The sequence below is a fragment of the Erythranthe guttata genome, chromosome 8, assembly GCF_056151865.1.
Source record: "Erythranthe guttata isolate IM_541 chromosome 8, IM_541, whole genome shotgun sequence".
Classification (NCBI taxonomy): Eukaryota; Viridiplantae; Streptophyta; class Magnoliopsida; order Lamiales; family Phrymaceae; genus Erythranthe; species Erythranthe guttata.
This window is the reverse complement of record NC_142540.1, coordinates 21783714-21803061: the sequence shown is the minus strand read 5'-3', so window position 1 is coordinate 21803061 and position 19348 is coordinate 21783714. Positions and strand designations below refer to the sequence as shown.

At 37.1% G+C, this 19348-nt stretch overlaps 2 protein-coding genes and 1 pseudogene across 2 annotated transcripts; 1 reads left to right on the top strand and 2 right to left on the bottom strand.

The window, feature by feature from the left end:
* Positions 1-3583: 3583 nt before the first annotated feature.
* LOC148768818 (uncharacterized) lies at positions 3584-4345 on the bottom strand. The gene is made up of 2 exons (XM_088821356.1): positions 4341-4345; positions 3584-4244 (listed from the first exon to the last, which is right to left on the bottom strand). Exons 1-2 carry the CDS (start codon positions 4343-4345, stop codon positions 3584-3586), a joined length of 666 nt encoding a protein of 221 aa, XP_088677482.1.
* Positions 4346-4467: 122 nt separating this feature from the next.
* On the bottom strand, positions 4468-7888 carry LOC105965034 (protein trichome birefringence-like 43). The gene is made up of 5 exons (XM_088821151.1): positions 7466-7888; positions 6721-6892; positions 6101-6282; positions 5792-5950; positions 4468-4874 (listed from the first exon to the last, which is right to left on the bottom strand). Exons 1-5 carry the CDS (start codon positions 7735-7737, stop codon positions 4562-4564), a joined length of 1098 nt encoding a protein of 365 aa, XP_088677277.1. The 5' UTR covers positions 7738-7888; the 3' UTR covers positions 4468-4561.
* Positions 7889-10748: 2860 nt separating this feature from the next.
* LOC148768817 (uncharacterized) lies at positions 10749-14640 on the top strand (annotated as a pseudogene).
* Positions 14641-19348: the final 4708 nt, after the last annotated feature.

Below are 19348 nucleotides of genomic sequence, written 5' to 3'. Positions count from 1 at the left end.
TTTTTGTTTATTTGGCTTTTTGGCAAAATGAGTGAATGAATGACCCATCGCCTCCCTCTCCCTCCCATTTTGAAATTGTTACCATATTACATATATATATATATATTACCCGTTGGAACTTCATATTCCCCAAACTACCCTCACTAAATCAACTATTTCCTCAATATATCCCATTACTCGTGTACTATATATACACATAGTTGAAATCTAATTCAAGGAATTCTTTACTAAATATGATTATAGCTTTAGTGTGATTGATTGTTGGATTATAATGCTACACCATATTGTGTTTAATTAGAAAAAAAAAAAAGGATTTTGACTTTTATCGTAATAAATACCGATTTCAAATTAAGTATCAGTTACTGTGGCTAAATTATAAACGAAAAACTAGCCGTTGCATTTCACTGTGTGTAACACTTACAAGACAGGTATCTAATGCACGTAATTTTATTTCAATTTTCTCTTTGTAAAATTATTTGTTAAGAGCATATTACACACCCTATTATTAATCTTTTTATGTATTTATTTATTTATTTTATTTTAAATAAATATAAAGATGGCAGAAATAGGTGGAGAACGGAAATGCTATTCGCGGCTGCGTTTTTGCTATTCGCGGCTCATAAAAAAAAACCCCTCTCTCTCTAAACTTTCAAAACCCAAAAACCGCAAATAGCAAAAAAAAAAAAAAAAAAATTCGAAAACGAACAAATCAAGCTCGAATAGCCATTGGGTTTCGATTTTTTGAGGTAATTTCGACTAATTTCCGTATAATATGCATTGCCCATGTCGTTTATGCAACCAATTTCATGTTTAAAGCCCCTACAAATCGAATTGTAGGGGCTTTTTTATTTTCGGCCGTAATGAACTGCACGCCCAAGTTGGGCGGCCAAAGGGTGTTCAAACGCCCGATTTGGGCGTTCGAACACCCCTTGGCCGCCCAACTTGGGCGTTGGATAGTGCAGCAGGCGCCCGGTTTGGGCGTGAACCGGGCGAGTGAACGCCCGGTCCAGGCGTTCACTCGCCCGGTTCACGCCCAAACCGGGCGTTCGAATTAATTTTTTTTTTTTTTTTTTTTTTTTTTTTTTTTTTTTGAATTCAATTATATTAATATAATTAATTTAAAATATGTTTTATGTTTGTAGGATGTCTAACTGGATGAAAAAATTAGGAATGGGAAAAGGAAAAGGTCCCCTGATTCGTCCTCCTGCAAATCCTATGGACCAGAATACTGCGGAACGGGAGGGCAGAACGCACAACCGTAATGTTACCAGTTCTAAACGTCGTGGGGAACGAACTGGTGCTTTTGTACAACCGCGTATGACAATTGAGGAGGAGGAGTCAGAGGCAGAGCCCGAGCAGGAGATGGATACATATATGGATCCCCACGAGGACGAGTACGATCCAGGACTACGTTTTCAGCAGAAGTATCAGTTCCCGGTGCCTGATTTGCCATCCGATGATGATGACGAGGACGGTTTGACTCCGTCTCCGCCTCCGGCTTATACAATGGCGGGTACTTCCGGTGGTTCTACTCCTGCCCCAAACCCGAGGTCCCGGCACGGTCCGAAAAAAACTCTTCCTACTCGACCGTGGAAGTTGATTGGTGAGACACCCGGTGGACCAAAATACCCTCATTTGATTCCGAGTTTTGGAGCCCATATTGCCTACGACATCTGGGAGGGAAAGGTAATACTTATTAATTTTAATAATTTTTGTTTAAAATGTTTATAGTTGATTTTTCTATTCTTAAATATCAATATATATTCAATAGGGCCGACATATGCTGAAGTTGCGGTCTCATGCGAAGTCTACTTGGTCGGGCCCCGACGACTATTATAGTGTTTCACTATTGGAGAGTACTGGGTTGTATCACTTGCGTTATTGTTCGCTCCCTCAGCACAATAACCCGTTGATAGAGGCATTTATCGAGAGGTGGCAGCCAGACACCAACAGCTTTCACATGCCGTTTGGAGAGATGACTATTACTCTCCACGATGTGCACTATATCATGCATTTGCGAGTTAGTGGAAAGCGCCCTAACGTTTGGATTGATAAGGCAGATGCGATTTATGCGGGTGCGAGAGCGTTCGGTGTCGAGCCCCCAGTTATGGAGAAGTGGTATGGAGGCGGATCCCGGTTAGATGATTTGGATAGGATGTATGGCGACGATTCTTCATTTGCTTCCGAGTTTCGGGTACGAGCATATATTGCGTACTTGCTTGGAAAGCTATTGTTTGTCGATAAGAGTGGATCGAAGGTGAAAGCAGATTTTTTCCCACTTTTAGAGCATATCGATATGATTTCCGACTATTCCTGGGGTTCGGCTACATTGGCCTATTTGTATCGACAATTGGGCATGGCTACGCGAGCTGAGGCGGCGCAGATGGGTGGTTGTCTGACACTGTTAGAGGTAATTTTTTATTTGTAGTAACCCCTCAATTTTTTCTTTTATTAATAGCACCAAAATGTTATGTTTAATATGCCATTTTATTATTTTTGTAGTGTTGGATATATGAGTATTTTCCGTGTTTCCGACCTCCAATGGTTAACGCACATGTGAATGGAGAGCCATGGTGTAAGAGGTGGCAGGTGATACATCATATCCCTAAAGACGAGGATATACTTGTTGATTATCGTCGACGTCTTGATTCTATGCGTGCGTCAGATGTAAGTATCAAGTTTAAATAAATTAAGATTTATATATTTACTATGTTTATTAATACATTTCTATTATGAATACATACGCACAGGTGAATTGGACGCCATTTGGAGTGAATGTGTCACGTGAAGTTGAAAAGACGGTTCATCACGGGACTATTCGATGGATGGATACGGTCGAGCCTTACATGCCCGATAGAGTTTTGCGTCAGTTCGGATTTCGACAGATTAAACCGTCGGACCCTATTCGTCCGCTAAAAGGTGCTAAGAGGGAGAGAAAATTAGCATCTTACAAAATTAGCTACGAGCCTGGCGATCAGATGTGGAATATCCCTCACACGCACATGCTTAATGAAGATTATTATGGTCATTTGGCGCGTCCGGCTTGGGAGTCGACACCGGAGTATTTGCCGTGGTACCTCGACCACACCCACGTCCGTATACATCCTAGTACCGAGCCGGTTGAGAGAGCGGAGCCATCTGCAGTTCCGTTTGTGTACGACATCACCCGGGTGTTGCATCCCTACTTCTACGATAACTTGCCACCCCCGACTATTCCAGGATTTCGACAGATTCCCGATGACTTTTTCAGGACGATCCAGGACATGTGCGCCCCATTCGCCGAGTATCTACAGTTGGATCGTCCTAATGCTTCTGAAGAACAAGAAGCAGGATACTCACATATGCGACATTCTCAGCGCAGGCGTCGGACGAGAGATACGTAGGTGTTTATTTTTTATGTTTTTATTATTCGAACTTCTTTGGTGTTGATGTTTTTGGCTTTGATTTGTTCTTGTTGATGTTTTGTGTTTTTTATTTGGACTTGTATTGTTTATTTGATTTGGACATGTTGGACAACAGCAACAACAACAACAACAACAACAACAACAACAACAATCACAACAATAACAACAATATTACTAAATCAAACACTAGTTAGAATATCCCACGCTTCACGTCGCTCCCGCAATGCATCTGGAAAATATGCAACAGTATGATTGCTGTATCTCGCCCACTGCAGGTTAAACGGAGGAAGCGGACAGTTGTCATTCAGCTTCAGATACACAAAGTGGCTTCCTGCTTCAAGAAATAGTATAGTCATCTGGTAAGATAACTGTGAAACACCTTCGGGAGCCCAAAGTGGCAAATAAGTCTGATTTCCCAAACTACTAGCCGACAAGACCAACGCGTTGTAATATGTTGCTACAACCACGCCCACGTCCGTGATCGTCATCCACTTTTCCAGAGGTGCTGGAGCGTTATCCCAATAGCCGACACTCGCCAACACCCGATACACTGAATTACCACCTCCGAAATAATCATTGAAAAACGCCATATGCTCTCTAATACAGGTATACACCTCCAATCTAACATCCATCCAATCATCCTCACTGTTCTTGACTGCACACGCCACGCTCCGATAACCACAATTACCATCCCCTAGAATCCGCTTTGACTTCGCAAATTCTGCCAGAATCTCGTTAAGTTGATCTGCAATCTGTGTGTGATACTGTGCCCAAAATGTGTCAAAGCCACCTGTGGACGAAGCCAACCATCTCTTCAATGCTCTATGGGCGCTCTCCACCCTAATTTGATTAAAGTAGGTTATGTTTCAGTAAACAACAACACATTGAGTTTTAGGGTTGATGGTGCACAAACTATTATACGTAGTCAATTAAAACTCCATCCATCTATATGCTACTACATATACATATGCCTATCAAGAAATGATGACAATAATAATAATAATAATAATAATAATAATAATAATAATAATAATAATAATAATAATAATAATAATAATAATAATAATAATAATAATAATAATAATAAAATACAATATAAACACCTAATTTTGCATTCAATTTGAGGAAATTAAATCCATCAACAAATTAAAATAAAATTAAAATGTAAGAAGAGTAGCATAAAGGAGTTGATTCCAGATATCGGGTACCCCAGGCAGGCACCAATGTGTGCAGTCCATTCCAATTTTCTTAGGGTTCCCATAAATTGAAGGGTGCCCATCAACCCTAAATTTTGACATTTCTTCAATGTCTAATAAATGAACCGGTTTCTTTAGCCCCTTCAACACTTTCTTTAATATGAAGTCTGCCGTCCTATAATTAATCCCTCCGCCGTCCACCGCCGCCGCCTGCTTCAATGGCTCCTCTTCTCCTCCACACCGCTGTGTTTCCGGCATACCCCAATCGCTAGCACTGTTTGCAAAAAAAAAATAAAAAAATGTGTATTTGAAGAATGAATATATGCTTGATTTAAACTTTATGTGTACTTTGAGTATCTATACATACATGTACTCGAGAAATATGTTTTTCCGTTTTTAATTTCGTGTCGTAACTTTTGAGATCTTGAAAAAGAAAATTAGTTAATGTGTCATCTAAATGTCAATTAAGTTTTTTCTTTTATATTCTGAAATGATAAATACATGGCATCTTTAGTAAATGGATGATATTATTTTCATATTAAAATTTTAAATTATCCCACTCATATATGATCTTTCTCCGCTCATTTATGATCTTTCTAACTCCCTCGTTCTAAATAAAAACCTTACAATATCATTTTAAGTTATTTACATTTTGTGTTGTTGAAATTCGATTTTTTTTAAACAAGAAACATTTTTATCTTTTAGAATTAAATTATGACAAATAATATAAAATAAAAAAAATAAAAAAAATTGTCGACAGATATATTTTGAAATTGAAAAAAAAATATAGATGCTTCTACTTAGATTAAGAGTTTTTGAGTGGATTTTGTTAGATTGAAAATAAAATTCATGGAAACAAATTGACCTAGAAAAACTTCACAAACCCATCTAAATATTTGTTTTCGATAGATACAAATTAGTTGTAATTGTTCGATAAACTCGCGTTCTTGATATGAATTTGCCCCGTGGTTGACAAAAACTTTGCTACGGTAAATGGCAGTATCAAATATTTTTTTGCTACGGTAAATTCTAGCATTCTCTAGAATTGTCTCGTAGTAAAATGTACCTTTTGTTACTGACTTTTTACCGTAGCAAAAAAATTCGTAGTAAAAAGTTAGTTAAATAAGACCTAATTATCTAATTGATCATCACTTATTTTACCAACCAAACCACAAACGAAGAATTACTTACTTCCAATGATCAGGAGAAACACCCTGAAAAAACACCTTAATTTTGTTTGCATCCAAATTTTTATTTATCCATTTTGTCCACGTCATCAATCCTTTCTCGTAAGCCTTCAACCTATCCATCTCTTTCCTCATTATCTTTCCATCCTGTATCAAATCCCATCTGCCACACCACACACACAAATTAAATCAAAATAACAAATTATTATTATTATTATTATTATTATTATTATTATTATTATTATTATTATTATTATTATTATTATTATTATTATTACTATTATTATTATTATTATTATTATTATGATCTCACGGTTGCTTTCGTCCGGTGTGAAGCCACCAGTGCCACGTGTCGAAGATCAAGACGTCCGTTTGGAGCCATTGATTTGCAGTTGCAGCATTAATGGAGTCGAGTTTCAGCACTTTGTGTTGTTTCTCTATTTCTACGTCCACGATCAACGCATTCCGCATGTACATCAACGTCAGATTCAATTCCTGCAACCAACCAATTAATACTAAATTGTTCTTAAATAATTTTTAAAATTCATTAATTAGTATAATAATATAGAAAATAAAAAAAATAATAGGCAAATTCCGGCCATCCCCTGAGTTATGGTCAAATTACGAAATCCCCTTTCTGTTTGTGTAATTACAGCCACCCCTTCCACTATGTATTATCTTACGAAAAAACCCCTCCAAAGGCAAAATTTAGGGATGTTAATTCCGTAAAACCGAACCAAAATTTCGTACCGTTTACCGAACTGAATATACGATTTTGTTCGGTAAATAACCAAATTACGTACATAAATTTTATGTAAAAATATTTAAAATTAGGAGTGGCTGTAATTATCCAAACAAGAGGGGTTTTTTCGTAATTTTGCACTAATAATAATAATAAGACGTGATTAATTAATAAAGTAGTAATAATAATACCGGAAAGAAAATGGTGGATAAAGGGGGCGTATTAGTAGGGAGGTAAGGAGAACGTGGGTAAGAAGAAAGGATGATGCAGGCTAAAGATTGCCATTGATTCATGCTTAGTGAGTCTCCCACGAACATTATGCGCTTCCCTCTCATTTTTCTACCAAACTCTCTCTCATCCCACCTACACAAAAACCACCATATAATATCACTTTCTCTCTCATCAATATTCTTTTTTTTTTTTTTTTTTTTTTTTTATCATATTTCCTCACAAAATAAATTAAATAAATAAACAATTGAAAATGTTCTTCTTCGTTGTATTGAGTTTTCGTTGAAATGGGCGTAAACAAGACTTAATTGTTATTTTTATATGTGATTGATGCACGATTCAAAAAAAATATATGTAATAAGTAAATCGACTCTAGAAAAAAAATGTGCAGTAACACTTACGATAAATGTACCAAATTCAATTTTCATGAACATGTAAATTAAATAGATAAATACTTGTAAAATTTATATAGAACCATATGCATGCACTATATCTTTATGTTGTATTAATTGGTTATTACATAAACAAAAACCGCGTAAAGATGAAAAATGTTTTCGATGAATGTCACTTAAAAAACCGAAGTCATGGAATCCGAACCGGTAAATGTATAAACGAATATTAATCGAAGTAAAAATCGTTGAACGATGATTCTCTTTTTTTAAATAATAAAAAAAAAAGGAAAAAAAGAAGAAGCAATAATTAATGTACCTAGTTAAGTTGCAGTTGTTGGGCTGCCATCTGTACTTCTGGTAACGGAGGTCGGGGCGTCCATTTCCGGGGCAGTTAAACTGTTGAAGAATGAGTGGACATTTCGCAGAGTCGTAAAGCGGATACGATTTGTCGAAAACCCAACTCCCTTTGTATAAATCGCATTTCGTATTATCGTCTTTGTGTTCAGCGTTTGAATCATGTGTGAGAAGTGATATTGTAACTGCAAGAACTGCAGAAACTACCGATACTTTACAAGCAGTATTACTCATATGATCTGATGAGAGAGAGAGAGAGAGAGAGAGAGAGAGAGAGAGAGAGAGAGAGAGAGTAGTGGGTTTAAGGTTTCAACTAATTAGTAGATATTTAATAATGGATGGAGAAGTATGTACGGGGTAGTGAATGAGTTAGTACCCATGCAAAAAGTACTTCATTGAACAAAAAAACTCTAAAAAAAACAATCTTTGGTGAACGCTACCTAATTTAATACTTCCACAATATTTGTTTCTTTAAAGATTTTTTTTTTCGCAAATTATTGCTTGGGGGCAGCGACCCCTGCATAATTTTTTTATTTATTCTTTTCTTATTTTTATTTATATATATATATATATTTAGTGTATTTGTCCCCTACAAATTAAAATACCCACTTGTAGTTGTTTTTCAGTTTACTTAAATAATATTAAAATGATATCATTGTTATATTAAAATTAAAAAAAAATCAAATACTCACATATTTTTAGTCAATTTTTTTTATAAACTATCCATAATAAAAATTGGGGGTGTATCTTTGAATCCCCCTAAATTCTTCGTTATTTTAACTAACTTCGACACCCGAACTCGATTTGATAGATCATGTAGCAGTTTCTAAGGCAAATTCCAAAAAAAAAAAGGTAATTAAGAATGGATAATTCATCATAGACGAAACAATTTCTAAATGAGTTTCTATTTATTTTTTTCTCTCAACTACTCCATTCTACTATGCCGGACCAGTGTTAACAATTGGGATGATCAAATTTCTTGTTAAACCAAGTAATTTTCAAATATTGTGCCTACCATATATTCGCCACATCGATCGGAACAAAGTGATTCGATATGTTTATTTAAGCGCATCATGTACTTGGCTTTAAATCCTTTGTATTTCTCAAAAACCTCATATTTATGACGCATTAAATAAAATACATCCATAGCGGGAATAATCATGAATAAAAGTGACAAAGTACTCGTAGTCGCGTCTAGCTGCAGTCCACATACTTCGAAATTGATTATTTCTAATGTTTATTTGGTTTTATATCCCTAAGTCGTAAGGGGCCTCTTGGTTATTTTACCCTCCAAATAGGATTTACAAATTGACAAGTCCTGAACTTCTAATGAACTTAAAGATCCATATTTGATCATTCATTGAATCCTCTCAAGATTAGTGTGACCAAGTCGTAAATACCACATTTATGTTTCATTAATGCATGCTAGACAAAATGTTTCTGGTTTTAGTTTGATTTATTTAGGTATAATTAGTTATGACAACAACGACCAAGAAGGTGTACGATTTAAGACGTAAAGATTATCTACTAATGTGCCGCAACAAATCAATCGATTGTTTTCTTGAATTAAAATGGAACTTGAATTGAAAGCAAACATAAATATTGTCTTTAATCAATCTAGTAACTGAATTTAAATTTCTTCTAATGGTTGATACATAAAGACAATCCTTTTGTACCAAAATCCTCTCACTTATAAAGCGTAGTGTAAAGTTTTCTACCATTATTGCTCCCACTAGGTTGAGACGTCTAGGTTGATGGAGGTCTAACCAACAGTTGACAAGATGATCCTATCCAAGTCCCAACCGGACCAGTAACGAGGAGTCGAGCTAAGCAATTCAAGGAGAAGCTTGCTGCATTGATCCAAAATGTCTTAACTAAGAAAAGCTTCATTCAATGGTGATAAACAAGGCTGGATTATGCATATTCAAGTGGCGGAGTCACCGGACAAGTGTGGGAACCATCCGGGCTAAAGATCAGTCCAAGTTGAGCAAATAAGAGCAAGCAGGATGAAGACCAAAGCCCACCCTACCTTAAATTCGTGGGTTCATCTCTCATCAGCTCATATTAGTGTGTTTATGGGCCTATTCTATTAAGGCCCTCTTTAATTTCGTGGCTCACTTGTTTAGAGCATTTATTAAGAAGATTTAGGGTTTTATTTTCCTTTCTTGAAGACCAAGTTTTGGGGGCTATATATATGCCTTCTTATTCATTGTGAAAGACAACTTTTGATCATTAATTAAATCGTGAGATTATTCTCTCTAGTTCTGTAAGAACTCTTTGAACATATAGGAGGATTCCGTACGTTCATCCGACTTATCAATCAATCTTCCACAATTGATTGTGGCGTCTTCACATACCAAGGTTCTTGTCTCTTTATAGACAACGGGTCGCGGTTCCACCCTTTGATTCCTTCTTTTGGACGGTCCAGGATTTTGATATCCGAAGTATTGTTATCGGATCTCGTCACATGGTTGGCGTGGTTCGTATCATTTGGTAATCAGAGCCATCTAGTGTCATCTTTTCTTCTCCTTCTAGTGTCATCTTTTCCGTATTCCATATCTTTCTTCCTTCTAGTGTCATCTTTTCTTCTTTTGATTTGTGTCATTCATCACATCTTTTCTTGCGTCATTAAATTCTTTCAGGCCTTCTTTATCTTGTTCGTCTTGAGTCTATTGTTAAAAAAAAAAAATTTGAAAAAACAAATCCGAAAAAAAAGAAAGAAAAAAAGGAAAAGCAAAATCGAAATAATTTGAAAGGAATAAATTCCTTGTTGGTATTATAAGTAGTTGGAAAGGATCCGAATACTGCATCTTAAGTTAGGAAGGGTATATTTGGTTTCCTATCCTCGGGATCTTTGAATATCTTGTTTTCTACTCCATATCTACTTCCTTCCTACACTCTTTTGTTTCCTATAATATTAATTTCGAAATTCAAACAAAATAAATTACTCGTGACTATCCAAAGGTCAATAAATTATGCTCATAATCTATTTCGATTCAATTTCACCGTCTCTTCTATATCAATTCCTGATTATTCGTGGTGAACTGTTGCTGAAAATTCTGATATTTGTTTGGTGAGTTTGATTGGGACTATTGAGAATTTGAGAGGAAAAGGGAAAGAGTGGTGAGTTCATAAGAGGGTAAAAGCCAAACTTGATTGTGTGCAAACACGAGTGGACTTGAGTGATATCCATTTATTGAGTGAAACACGTAAGGGAGTGTGTGCGGTCCATATTTTCTTTCTAACGTTGTTTTGCAGGAATCATGTCTAACAATCAAACAAATTTGGAAGACACACATAGGGAGGTTGATCCAAAGTTTATGATGGAGGCGTTGATGAGTGAGATGAAGAGATTCGTGAGGGAAGAGATGGAGCAGATTCATGAGCGGATGGATCAAATGGAAAACTCACGGCAAGAGTTTCCCCAAACCATTCCTAACGTGCAAAGGAGAGGACAAGCTCCACCTAGAGAGGCTAGGGAAGAAGAGGATGAGTATTACAGTGATGACTTCGATGACCAACATTCTGTTGCTGTAAATCGAAGGTTTGGAGCGAGGGTTCGCGATGCTCGAAACCGTGAGGATAACAATTTGGGAAACATAAAGGTGAATATACCATCGTTTCACGGCAGAAACGATCCTGAAGCTTACATTGAGTGGGAGCGAAAGATGGAGCTGTTGTTTGATTGTCACAATTACTCGGAACACAAGAAGGTGAAGTTGGCACCGATTGAATTCTCCGATTACGCTATCATTTGGTGGAATCAATTGGTGCTGAATAGGAGGAGAAATAGGGAGAATCCAGTGGCAACTTGGGACGAGATGAAAACCCTAATGAGAAAGCGGTTCGTGCCAAGCTACTACTTCCGAGAGTTGTATCAAAAGCTACAGAATTTGAAGCAAGGAAATCGGAGTGTTGAAGATACTTTAAGGAGATGGAAATTTCAATGACCCGAGTAAATATTGAGGAGGATCGGGAGGCTACTATGGCAAGGTTCTTGGCAGGGCTGAATAAAGAGATTGCTAACATAGTGGAGTTGCAACACTATGTTGAGATGGAGGACATGGTACACATGGCCATCAAGATTGAGAATCAGCTCAAGCGGAGGTGTAACAATCCACGATCAGCCCCTAGTTCGAGTTCATCTTGGAGGCATAATGTTGTTAGCAGAGATGAGAAGCCAGCTATGACTAAACCCAAATTCGAGCTAAAGAAAAACACTACCAACCATGCAGTCCAAGGTAAAATCGATTCTAATACAACTCGGAATCGTGATATTGAGTGTTTTAAATGCCATGGCAGGGGTCACAAAGCAAACCAATGTCCAAACAAGAGAGTTATGCTGTTGCGTGATGATGGTGGGTTTGAGACCGAAGAAGAGGAGGATTCCACACACCACAAGAGGATGATGGAGAAGAAGAATATGCAGCACATGGTGAACTATTGGTTGCAAGGAGAGCTCCAAACGTGCAAGCAAAGGGAGATAAAGAAGCACAACGAGAAAACATCTTCTACACTAGATGTCATGTTCGAGACAAGGTGTGTAGTATGATCATTGATGGAGGGAGTTGCACCAATGTTGCTAGCACTACGATGGTGGAGAAGTTAGGGTTGCCTACAACCAAACATCCACAACCATATAAGCTACAATGGCTTAATGATAGTGGAGAATTGAGGGTGAACAAGCAAGTGTTAGTATCATTTCACATTGGAAAGTATGGAGATGAGGTACTGTGTGATGTTGTTCCGATGCAAGCTGAACACTTGTTACTTGGTCGACCGTGGCAATCTGATCGACGGGCCAAGCATGATGGTTTCACCAACAAGTACTCATTTGCGTTCAACCAAAGAACAATCACTCTAGTTCCTTTAATGCCACAGCAGGTCCATGAGGATCAAGTGAGGTTACAAAAAGAGAGTGATCAAAAGAAAATGAGTGAGAGTACAAAAGAAAGAGAGAGTGAGGCTGAGAAAAACAAGAGAGAAAAAAAAAGTGAGTTCGGCCAATGAGAGAAAAGAAGAGGGAAAAACAAGTTTATATGCGAGGGCGAGAGATGTGAAGAGAGCTATGCATTCGAATCAGCCGATGATTGTACTTATGTATAAGGAGGCCTTTTTGAACACTAACAACGTTAACTCTTCTTTCCTAGTTCTGTTGTTTCTCTTTTGCAGGACTTTGATGACGTATTCCTAGAGGAGCTACCACCGGGGTTGCCACCAATTCGAGGCATTGAACATCAAATTGACTTTGTGCCAGGAGCTTCTATTCCAAACCGACCAGCCTACCGAAGCAATCCCGAGGAGACTAAGGAGATACAAAGGCAAGTCACGGAGTTGATGGAAAGAGGGCACGTGAGGGAGAGCATGAGTCCATGTGCTGTTCCGGTACTTTTGGTGCCTAAGGCGGATGGAAAGTGGAGAATGTGTGTCGATTGTCGAGCAATCAACAATATAACGGTAAAGTATCGTCACCCTATTCATCGCTTAGATGATATGTTAGAGGAATTGCATGGTGCTTGTGTGTTTTCAAAAATTGATTTGAAAAGTGCGTATCATCAAATAAGAATGAGAGAGGGTGATGAATGGAAAAGTGTGTATCATCATATTTTAGTGAGAATTTGAGTGGGGCAGCCTTAAACTACCCGACTTATGATAAGGAGCTGTATGCCTTGGTTCGAGCTTTAGAGACATGGCAGCATTATCTTTGGCCTAATGAGTTTGTGATTCATACGGATCACGAATCGTTGAAACACTTGAAGGGACAACACAAGCTGAACAAGAGGCATGCTCGATGGATGGAATTCATTGAGATATTTCATTATAACATAAAATACAAGCAAGGTAAAGAGAACATTGTAGCTGATGCATTGTCTCGAAGGTACACCTTAATCTCTACTCTTAATGTTAAATTACTTGGTTTTGAACAAATTAAAGAGTTGTACATTCAAGATGCTGATTTTGGTACTGTTTATCAAGCATGTGAAAATGGTGCATTTGATAAGTTCTATAGGCATGAGGGATTCTTGTTTAGGGAAGATAAACTTTGCATTCCTATGTGTTCTATACGTGAATTACATGTGCTTGAATCGCATGGGGGAGGTCTTAAGGGCCATTTTGGTTTCGAAAAGACATTACACATGCTGAAAGAACACTTTTATTGGCCATACATGAAGAGAGATGTTGAGAGAATTTGTGGTAGGTTTGTTACATGTCGTCAAGCTAAGTCTCGAGTACAGCCCCATGGTTTATACACACCATTGCCTATTCCCAATGAACCGTGGATTGATATTTCTATGGATTTTGTGTTAGGTTTGCCTAGGTCAAAACATGGTAGGGATTCGATCTTTGTTGTTGTTGATAGATTTTCTAAAATGGCGCATTTTATACCATGCCACAAAACTGATGATGCGTCGCATGTTGCTGATTTGTTCTTTAAAGAAGTTGTTAGATTGCATGGCATGCCTAGGACGTGATGCTAAGTTATTGAGTTACTTTTGGAAGACCTTGTGGTGTAAGCTAGGAACAAAATTATTATTTTCTACTACTTGTCACCCACAAACCGATGGTCAAACTGAAGTAGTAAATAGGACTTTGTCTGCCTTGTTGAGGGCTATTATCAAGAAAAACATTAAAACATGGGAATAGTGTTTACCACATGTTGAGTTTGCATATTATCGAGTTGTTCATTCTGCTACTAAGTTTTCACCGTTTGAAATTGTTTATGGTTTTAATCCTTTAACTCCAATGGATTTAACTCCACTACCTTTATCTGAGCGTGTTAACTTGGATGGAAAGAAAAAGGCTGAACTTGTGAAGCAGATTCATGAAAAAGCAAGGCTCAATATTGAGAGGAGAACAGAACAATATGCCAAGCAAGCGAAGAAGGGACGTCGCAAGTTGGTTTTTGAATCTGGAGATTAGGTTTGGCTGCACATGAGAAAAGAACGATTTCCAGTACAAAGGCGTTCTAAGTTGCTGCCGAGAGGAGATGGTCCTTTTCAAGTTCTCGAGCGAGTGAATGATAATGCGTATAAGCTCGACTTGCCAGGTGACTATAATGTTAGTACCACCTTCAATGTTGCTGATTTGAGTTATTTTGATGTAGCTGATGATTTGAGGACAAATCCTTTTCAATAGGAGGGGAATGATGGATGTCTAACCAACAGTTGGCAAGATGATCCTATCCAAGTCCCAACCGGACCAGTAACGAGGAGTCGAGCTAAGCAATTCAAGAAGAAGATTGTTGCATTGATCCAAAATGTCTTAACTAAGAAAGCTTCATTCAATGGTGATAAACGAGGCTGGATTATGCATATTCAAGTGGCGGAGTCACCGGACAAGTGTGGGAACCATCCGGGCTAAAGATCAGTCCAAGTTGAGCAAATAAGAGCAAGCAGGATGAAGACCAAAGCCCACCCTACCTTAAATTCGTGGGTTCATCTCTAATCAACTCATATTAGTGTGTTTATGGGCCTATTCTATTAAGGTCCTCTTTAATTTCGTGGCTCACTTGTTTAGAGCCTTTATTAAGTAGATTTAGGGTTTTATTTTCCTTTCTTGAAGACCAAGTTTTGGGGGCTATATATATGCATTCTTATTCATTGTGAAAGACAACTTTTGATCATTAATTAAATCGTGAGATTATTCTCTCTAGTTCTGTAAGAACTCTTCGAACATATAGGAGGATGCCGTACGTTCATCCGACTTATCAATCAATCTTCCACCATTGATTGTGGCGTCTTCACATACCAAGGTTCTTGTCTCTTTATAGACAACGGGTCGCGGTTCCGTCCTTTGATTCCTTCTTTTGGACGGTCCAGAATTTTGATTTCCGAAGTATTGTTATTGGGTCTCGTCACATGATTGACGTGGTTCGTATCATAGGTACAACTACATTTTTCTTTCACTAAGTTGTCTGGTTCGTCAAAACCTCTGCAAATAATTGCAAACATGATCAGTGGCTTCCGAAACTATGCAATATTGATTGGTGGATTGGACTACGAAGCATGACTCAATGATATAGGAAAAAAATTTACGTTGCTTGGCTAGGAATTCACGCAATTTATAATTATTCCCGTGCCTCTTTGCTTCGAAATAACTTGCCATTCGGCTGCTTGTCTCCACCACTGCACAATATTGGCCTCTATGCCAAGGAGCAATCCTTTTGTACGAGTTGCTCTTTATGATTCCCTGGCTGCTTGAAACTTCTTTACCAATATTGTCGATAGTGAATAAATCATCTTATTGATGTTGTAGTTGAGTTGAAAATTGTCCAAAAAAAAAAAAATATGGGCATCGACTGTAGAACGATATCGACTTGAGTCTATCATCGATCTCAGACCCTATGGTACTCAACTCGCCCAAAAGACTCATCCTCTTTAGGACATGATCCCTCACCAATTATGTGATCCAAGAAGCATTGAAATTTTTATTTGGAAGGGCTACAACTTCTATCTTTGTACGATTGTAAAATTTTGAAGCCTAAGTGAATCAAACTCAAGTATAACGTTGAGTGATGCGCTAACACACCCTTATGTTTCTTCATACCACGGTCCAAGTTTATAGTATAATTTTGGGACGACGAGGTACAACAATTTTAAAAAGAACTAGCGAGAGTTGGGATGGCGAACCCACATGGATCAAGTTTATTTCCTACTTAAAAATACCCAAATTGTCACAAGTTATTTTTATCCACAACAAAATTTGATTTCAATTAATTAAATCTACGACTAACTATGAAAAACACAAAGAAATGGGAAAAGCAAATAACGGAGGATTAATTCAAATTGAAATATCCTATAATTTCATCTCCCTCCGATGTTTTCTTATTAGAAATAAAACCCCTAATCATACAAGCTACCAAAATATTTTATTAATTTGAGATGCTAGAGCTTCGTAATGAGTTATAACCCTAACATGCATAATCAGTCTATGATACATCTGTGAAAATCGATTATTGTTGAGTGTAGATTTTCACTCAATACGTTTACTTAATCTAGATATTTTGTTTAGATTTAATTATATGTGTGCTTTAATTGATAGATTTTGTGTTTTATAGGTGAAAAACGAGAATTAGGTGACCACGAAGGAAAAAAGATCAAAAATAAAGGAAAAAACTGCAATCAAAGAAATAAAATCGAATTGAAAAGAATCACGCATCAACTTTGGCAGTGTCCACAATTTCGACCATATATTCCTCACCCGGACTCCAAATCATCTGATTCCTACGGCATTGGAAAGCTAACAATTCGTATCTCATGCATTTTGCCTAGATTCGAACTCTAACAAGGTCAAAAACGGATTAGAAACCGACTGAAGTGCAGACATAAGCTCCGGACGACCGTCCCAATTTTGTACTAAAATCTGGGACGCCGCCCCGTGATGCGATACAGGACAGTAAACTACGAAAAATTGAGACGGCTGTCCCAAAATGGCCTGAAATCTCAGACAGCCGTCTGAAACCCCGAATCTGCACATTAAGTGAGTTTTAATTGCACAAATAAACTCTTTTCTAGTTACGAAATTTTACTCCACAAAATGCGAAGAACAAAGATCGAAGACTCAAGCATAGTTTTTCTTATTTCCTTTTATTAATTCTATTTTGTTTATCAGAAGAATTACGAGTAGCTAACATTTTAGTTTCTAGGACTTTATCATAACCCTATGTGGGATTTGTGAACCCAATTCTATGATTTTATGCAAGTATTAATTTTGGATTATTTCTTTTACTTGATTTATTAAGTGCATGAACTTTATCATTTTATGTGCTTTACTGTTATTCTTGAATGCAAGAATCGGAAGATCGGTTCAACAATTAGAACTTAGGTAGAAGAACCTTTGTTGTGTTATCACAGGAATATAGTTAACCTCTTAGGTAGTCATTATTGAGATTTGTGCTTAATGATTTGTTCTTGATTGAATTGCGTAAGAATACAGTAATTCGGTCTAGAATAATAGAATCATAATACACGCAGAAGCGGATTATGATTACTTTAGCATCTCAAGTTAGTAATCCAAATTATTTGATTGCATAATTGAACGAATTGAGGGATCGATAATCACACAGGTGGAAGATAAAATTTTAGGCTCCTTTAATTTGATCAATCTTCATGATTACTTGCTTTAATTGATATTTGTTTTTTAGTAATTTAATTTAATTTAGTAATCTTTTCCAAATTAGACTGTGTACAGTGGATTTGAACATAGTTGGGATAATTTAGCGCTTAAAATTAAATAGGTGAATATTTCTCGTGGGATCGATATCCGGACTTAATAGTCTACTATATTACTTGTTCGATATGTGCACTTGCGTGTAGGTAAAATCACCAACAATATTTTGGCACCGTTGCCGGTGGATATAATAAACTGTCTATTTATTCTGACTCTAGATTTGAATAATTCTTTCGATTCACCCTGATTAATTTTTATTTTTATTTTCCTTTTTTTTTTGTTACATGTCATGTTACAATTTTCGCACACCTCAAACGGGATATGAATGGCTTTCGTCTGGCGAACACCTCCAATACACCTATGATACGTCTCTTATTTGTTCAGCATGTGGTGAAAATCATTACACTAGCCAATGTTGGGAAGCATCGAAAGTGAATATTTTCATCGATAATACAATAGAGGTTATTAGAACAAATACACCAACACGTACGAGCACAACGTTTCGAGCCAAGCTTTCAATGATTTTCAACATCGAGAGCCGCAATTTGATGATTTTCAAACCGATTATGCAAAACAAAGAGAACCTACTATTGAAGAGAATTATTTGAAATCCATCCTTTAAGAATTAATGAAATCTACTCAAGCATCAATCCGAAAACTGGAGATACAATTAGAAGAGATCAAGTTTCTGATGTCTCTTGAATATATCCCAGGCGATATCGAGAATGGTTGTAGCAAAGAAAATCCGTGTGAAGCTTGTAGTGAAAAATATATTTTAGACCTAGAAAATAGTGTGGATGAAAGAGAAAAAGAACTTACGAAGACGCTTAAGCAGGATGAATCTGAATCGGAGCAGCGGCCGTGAGTGAGGAGAGCGGCTAGGGTTTCTTGTGTTTGTGCAAGACCTATAAATCTTGTATTTATAGTGTCTTGTGTACAAACCCTAAAAGGCTTAAGTTGGACCGGGCCTAACAACTTAAATCCGTTAGTCTTTCTCTGCTCGTTTCTCACAAACCAATGATTGGAAAATTATAACAATTATATTTTCGGAATCATTGAAACGTCCTCGTCGATACGAGTGTCAATGCTCGATTTCCAATTTCTAAAACTGGAAACCCTAATTTAGTAAACCTGCTAAATTGAGAAACTTCCCAGTTTAGACCGTTCATTAAAATCATCGCCTACTTCTTTCCTTTTCCTGTTCTCATTCAGAATTCAAAATAATGAATGTTGGACTCAATTGTATTGACTTCCAATCATGCAAATATTAAACGTTTTAATCTTTGACCGCTTATTTAATAAATTCAAGTACACAAGCAGTGTGACCCTCGATGGTTCAGGTGTAAGTTAGCCGTGGGCTCACAAGCCTCTGTGGTTTAAAATCGTTCCTAGAGCTATAATTAAGATGAAACTCGTTTCAACTTAATCACCCAACGAATCAAGATTGGCTTCTAGCAACTACGCATCATGATTCCCTAGATACAAATGAAATGCCTGCAAGAACCGTGTGATATATTTAACGTACAGTACGATCCCTTCGATACATATGTCTCAATTGAACTAGAGGCATTGGTTCATCGAGACCTCCTTTGTAGTTCAATAACCGTGTGATCGTTCTAAGTGTTGCAATCGTTTCGTGCATGACTTAGAGAATTATATTCCCTAATCATCACTT

Excerpts from the sequence above, each read along its gene's own strand:
- LOC105965034 (XM_088821151.1), bottom strand. The coding sequence starts at position 7,737 with ATGAGTAATACTGCTTGTAAAGTATCGGTAGTTTCTGCAGTTCTTGCA. Across the intron at positions 6,893-7,465 it reads AACAACTGCAACTTAACTAG|GTGGGATGAGAGAGAGTTTG; the intron begins GTACATTAATTA and ends GTTTTTGTGTAG. Across the intron at positions 4,875-5,791 it reads GTTTCTCCTGATCATTGGAA|TGCTAGCGATTGGGGTATGC; the intron begins GTAAGTAATTCT and ends TTTTGCAAACAG.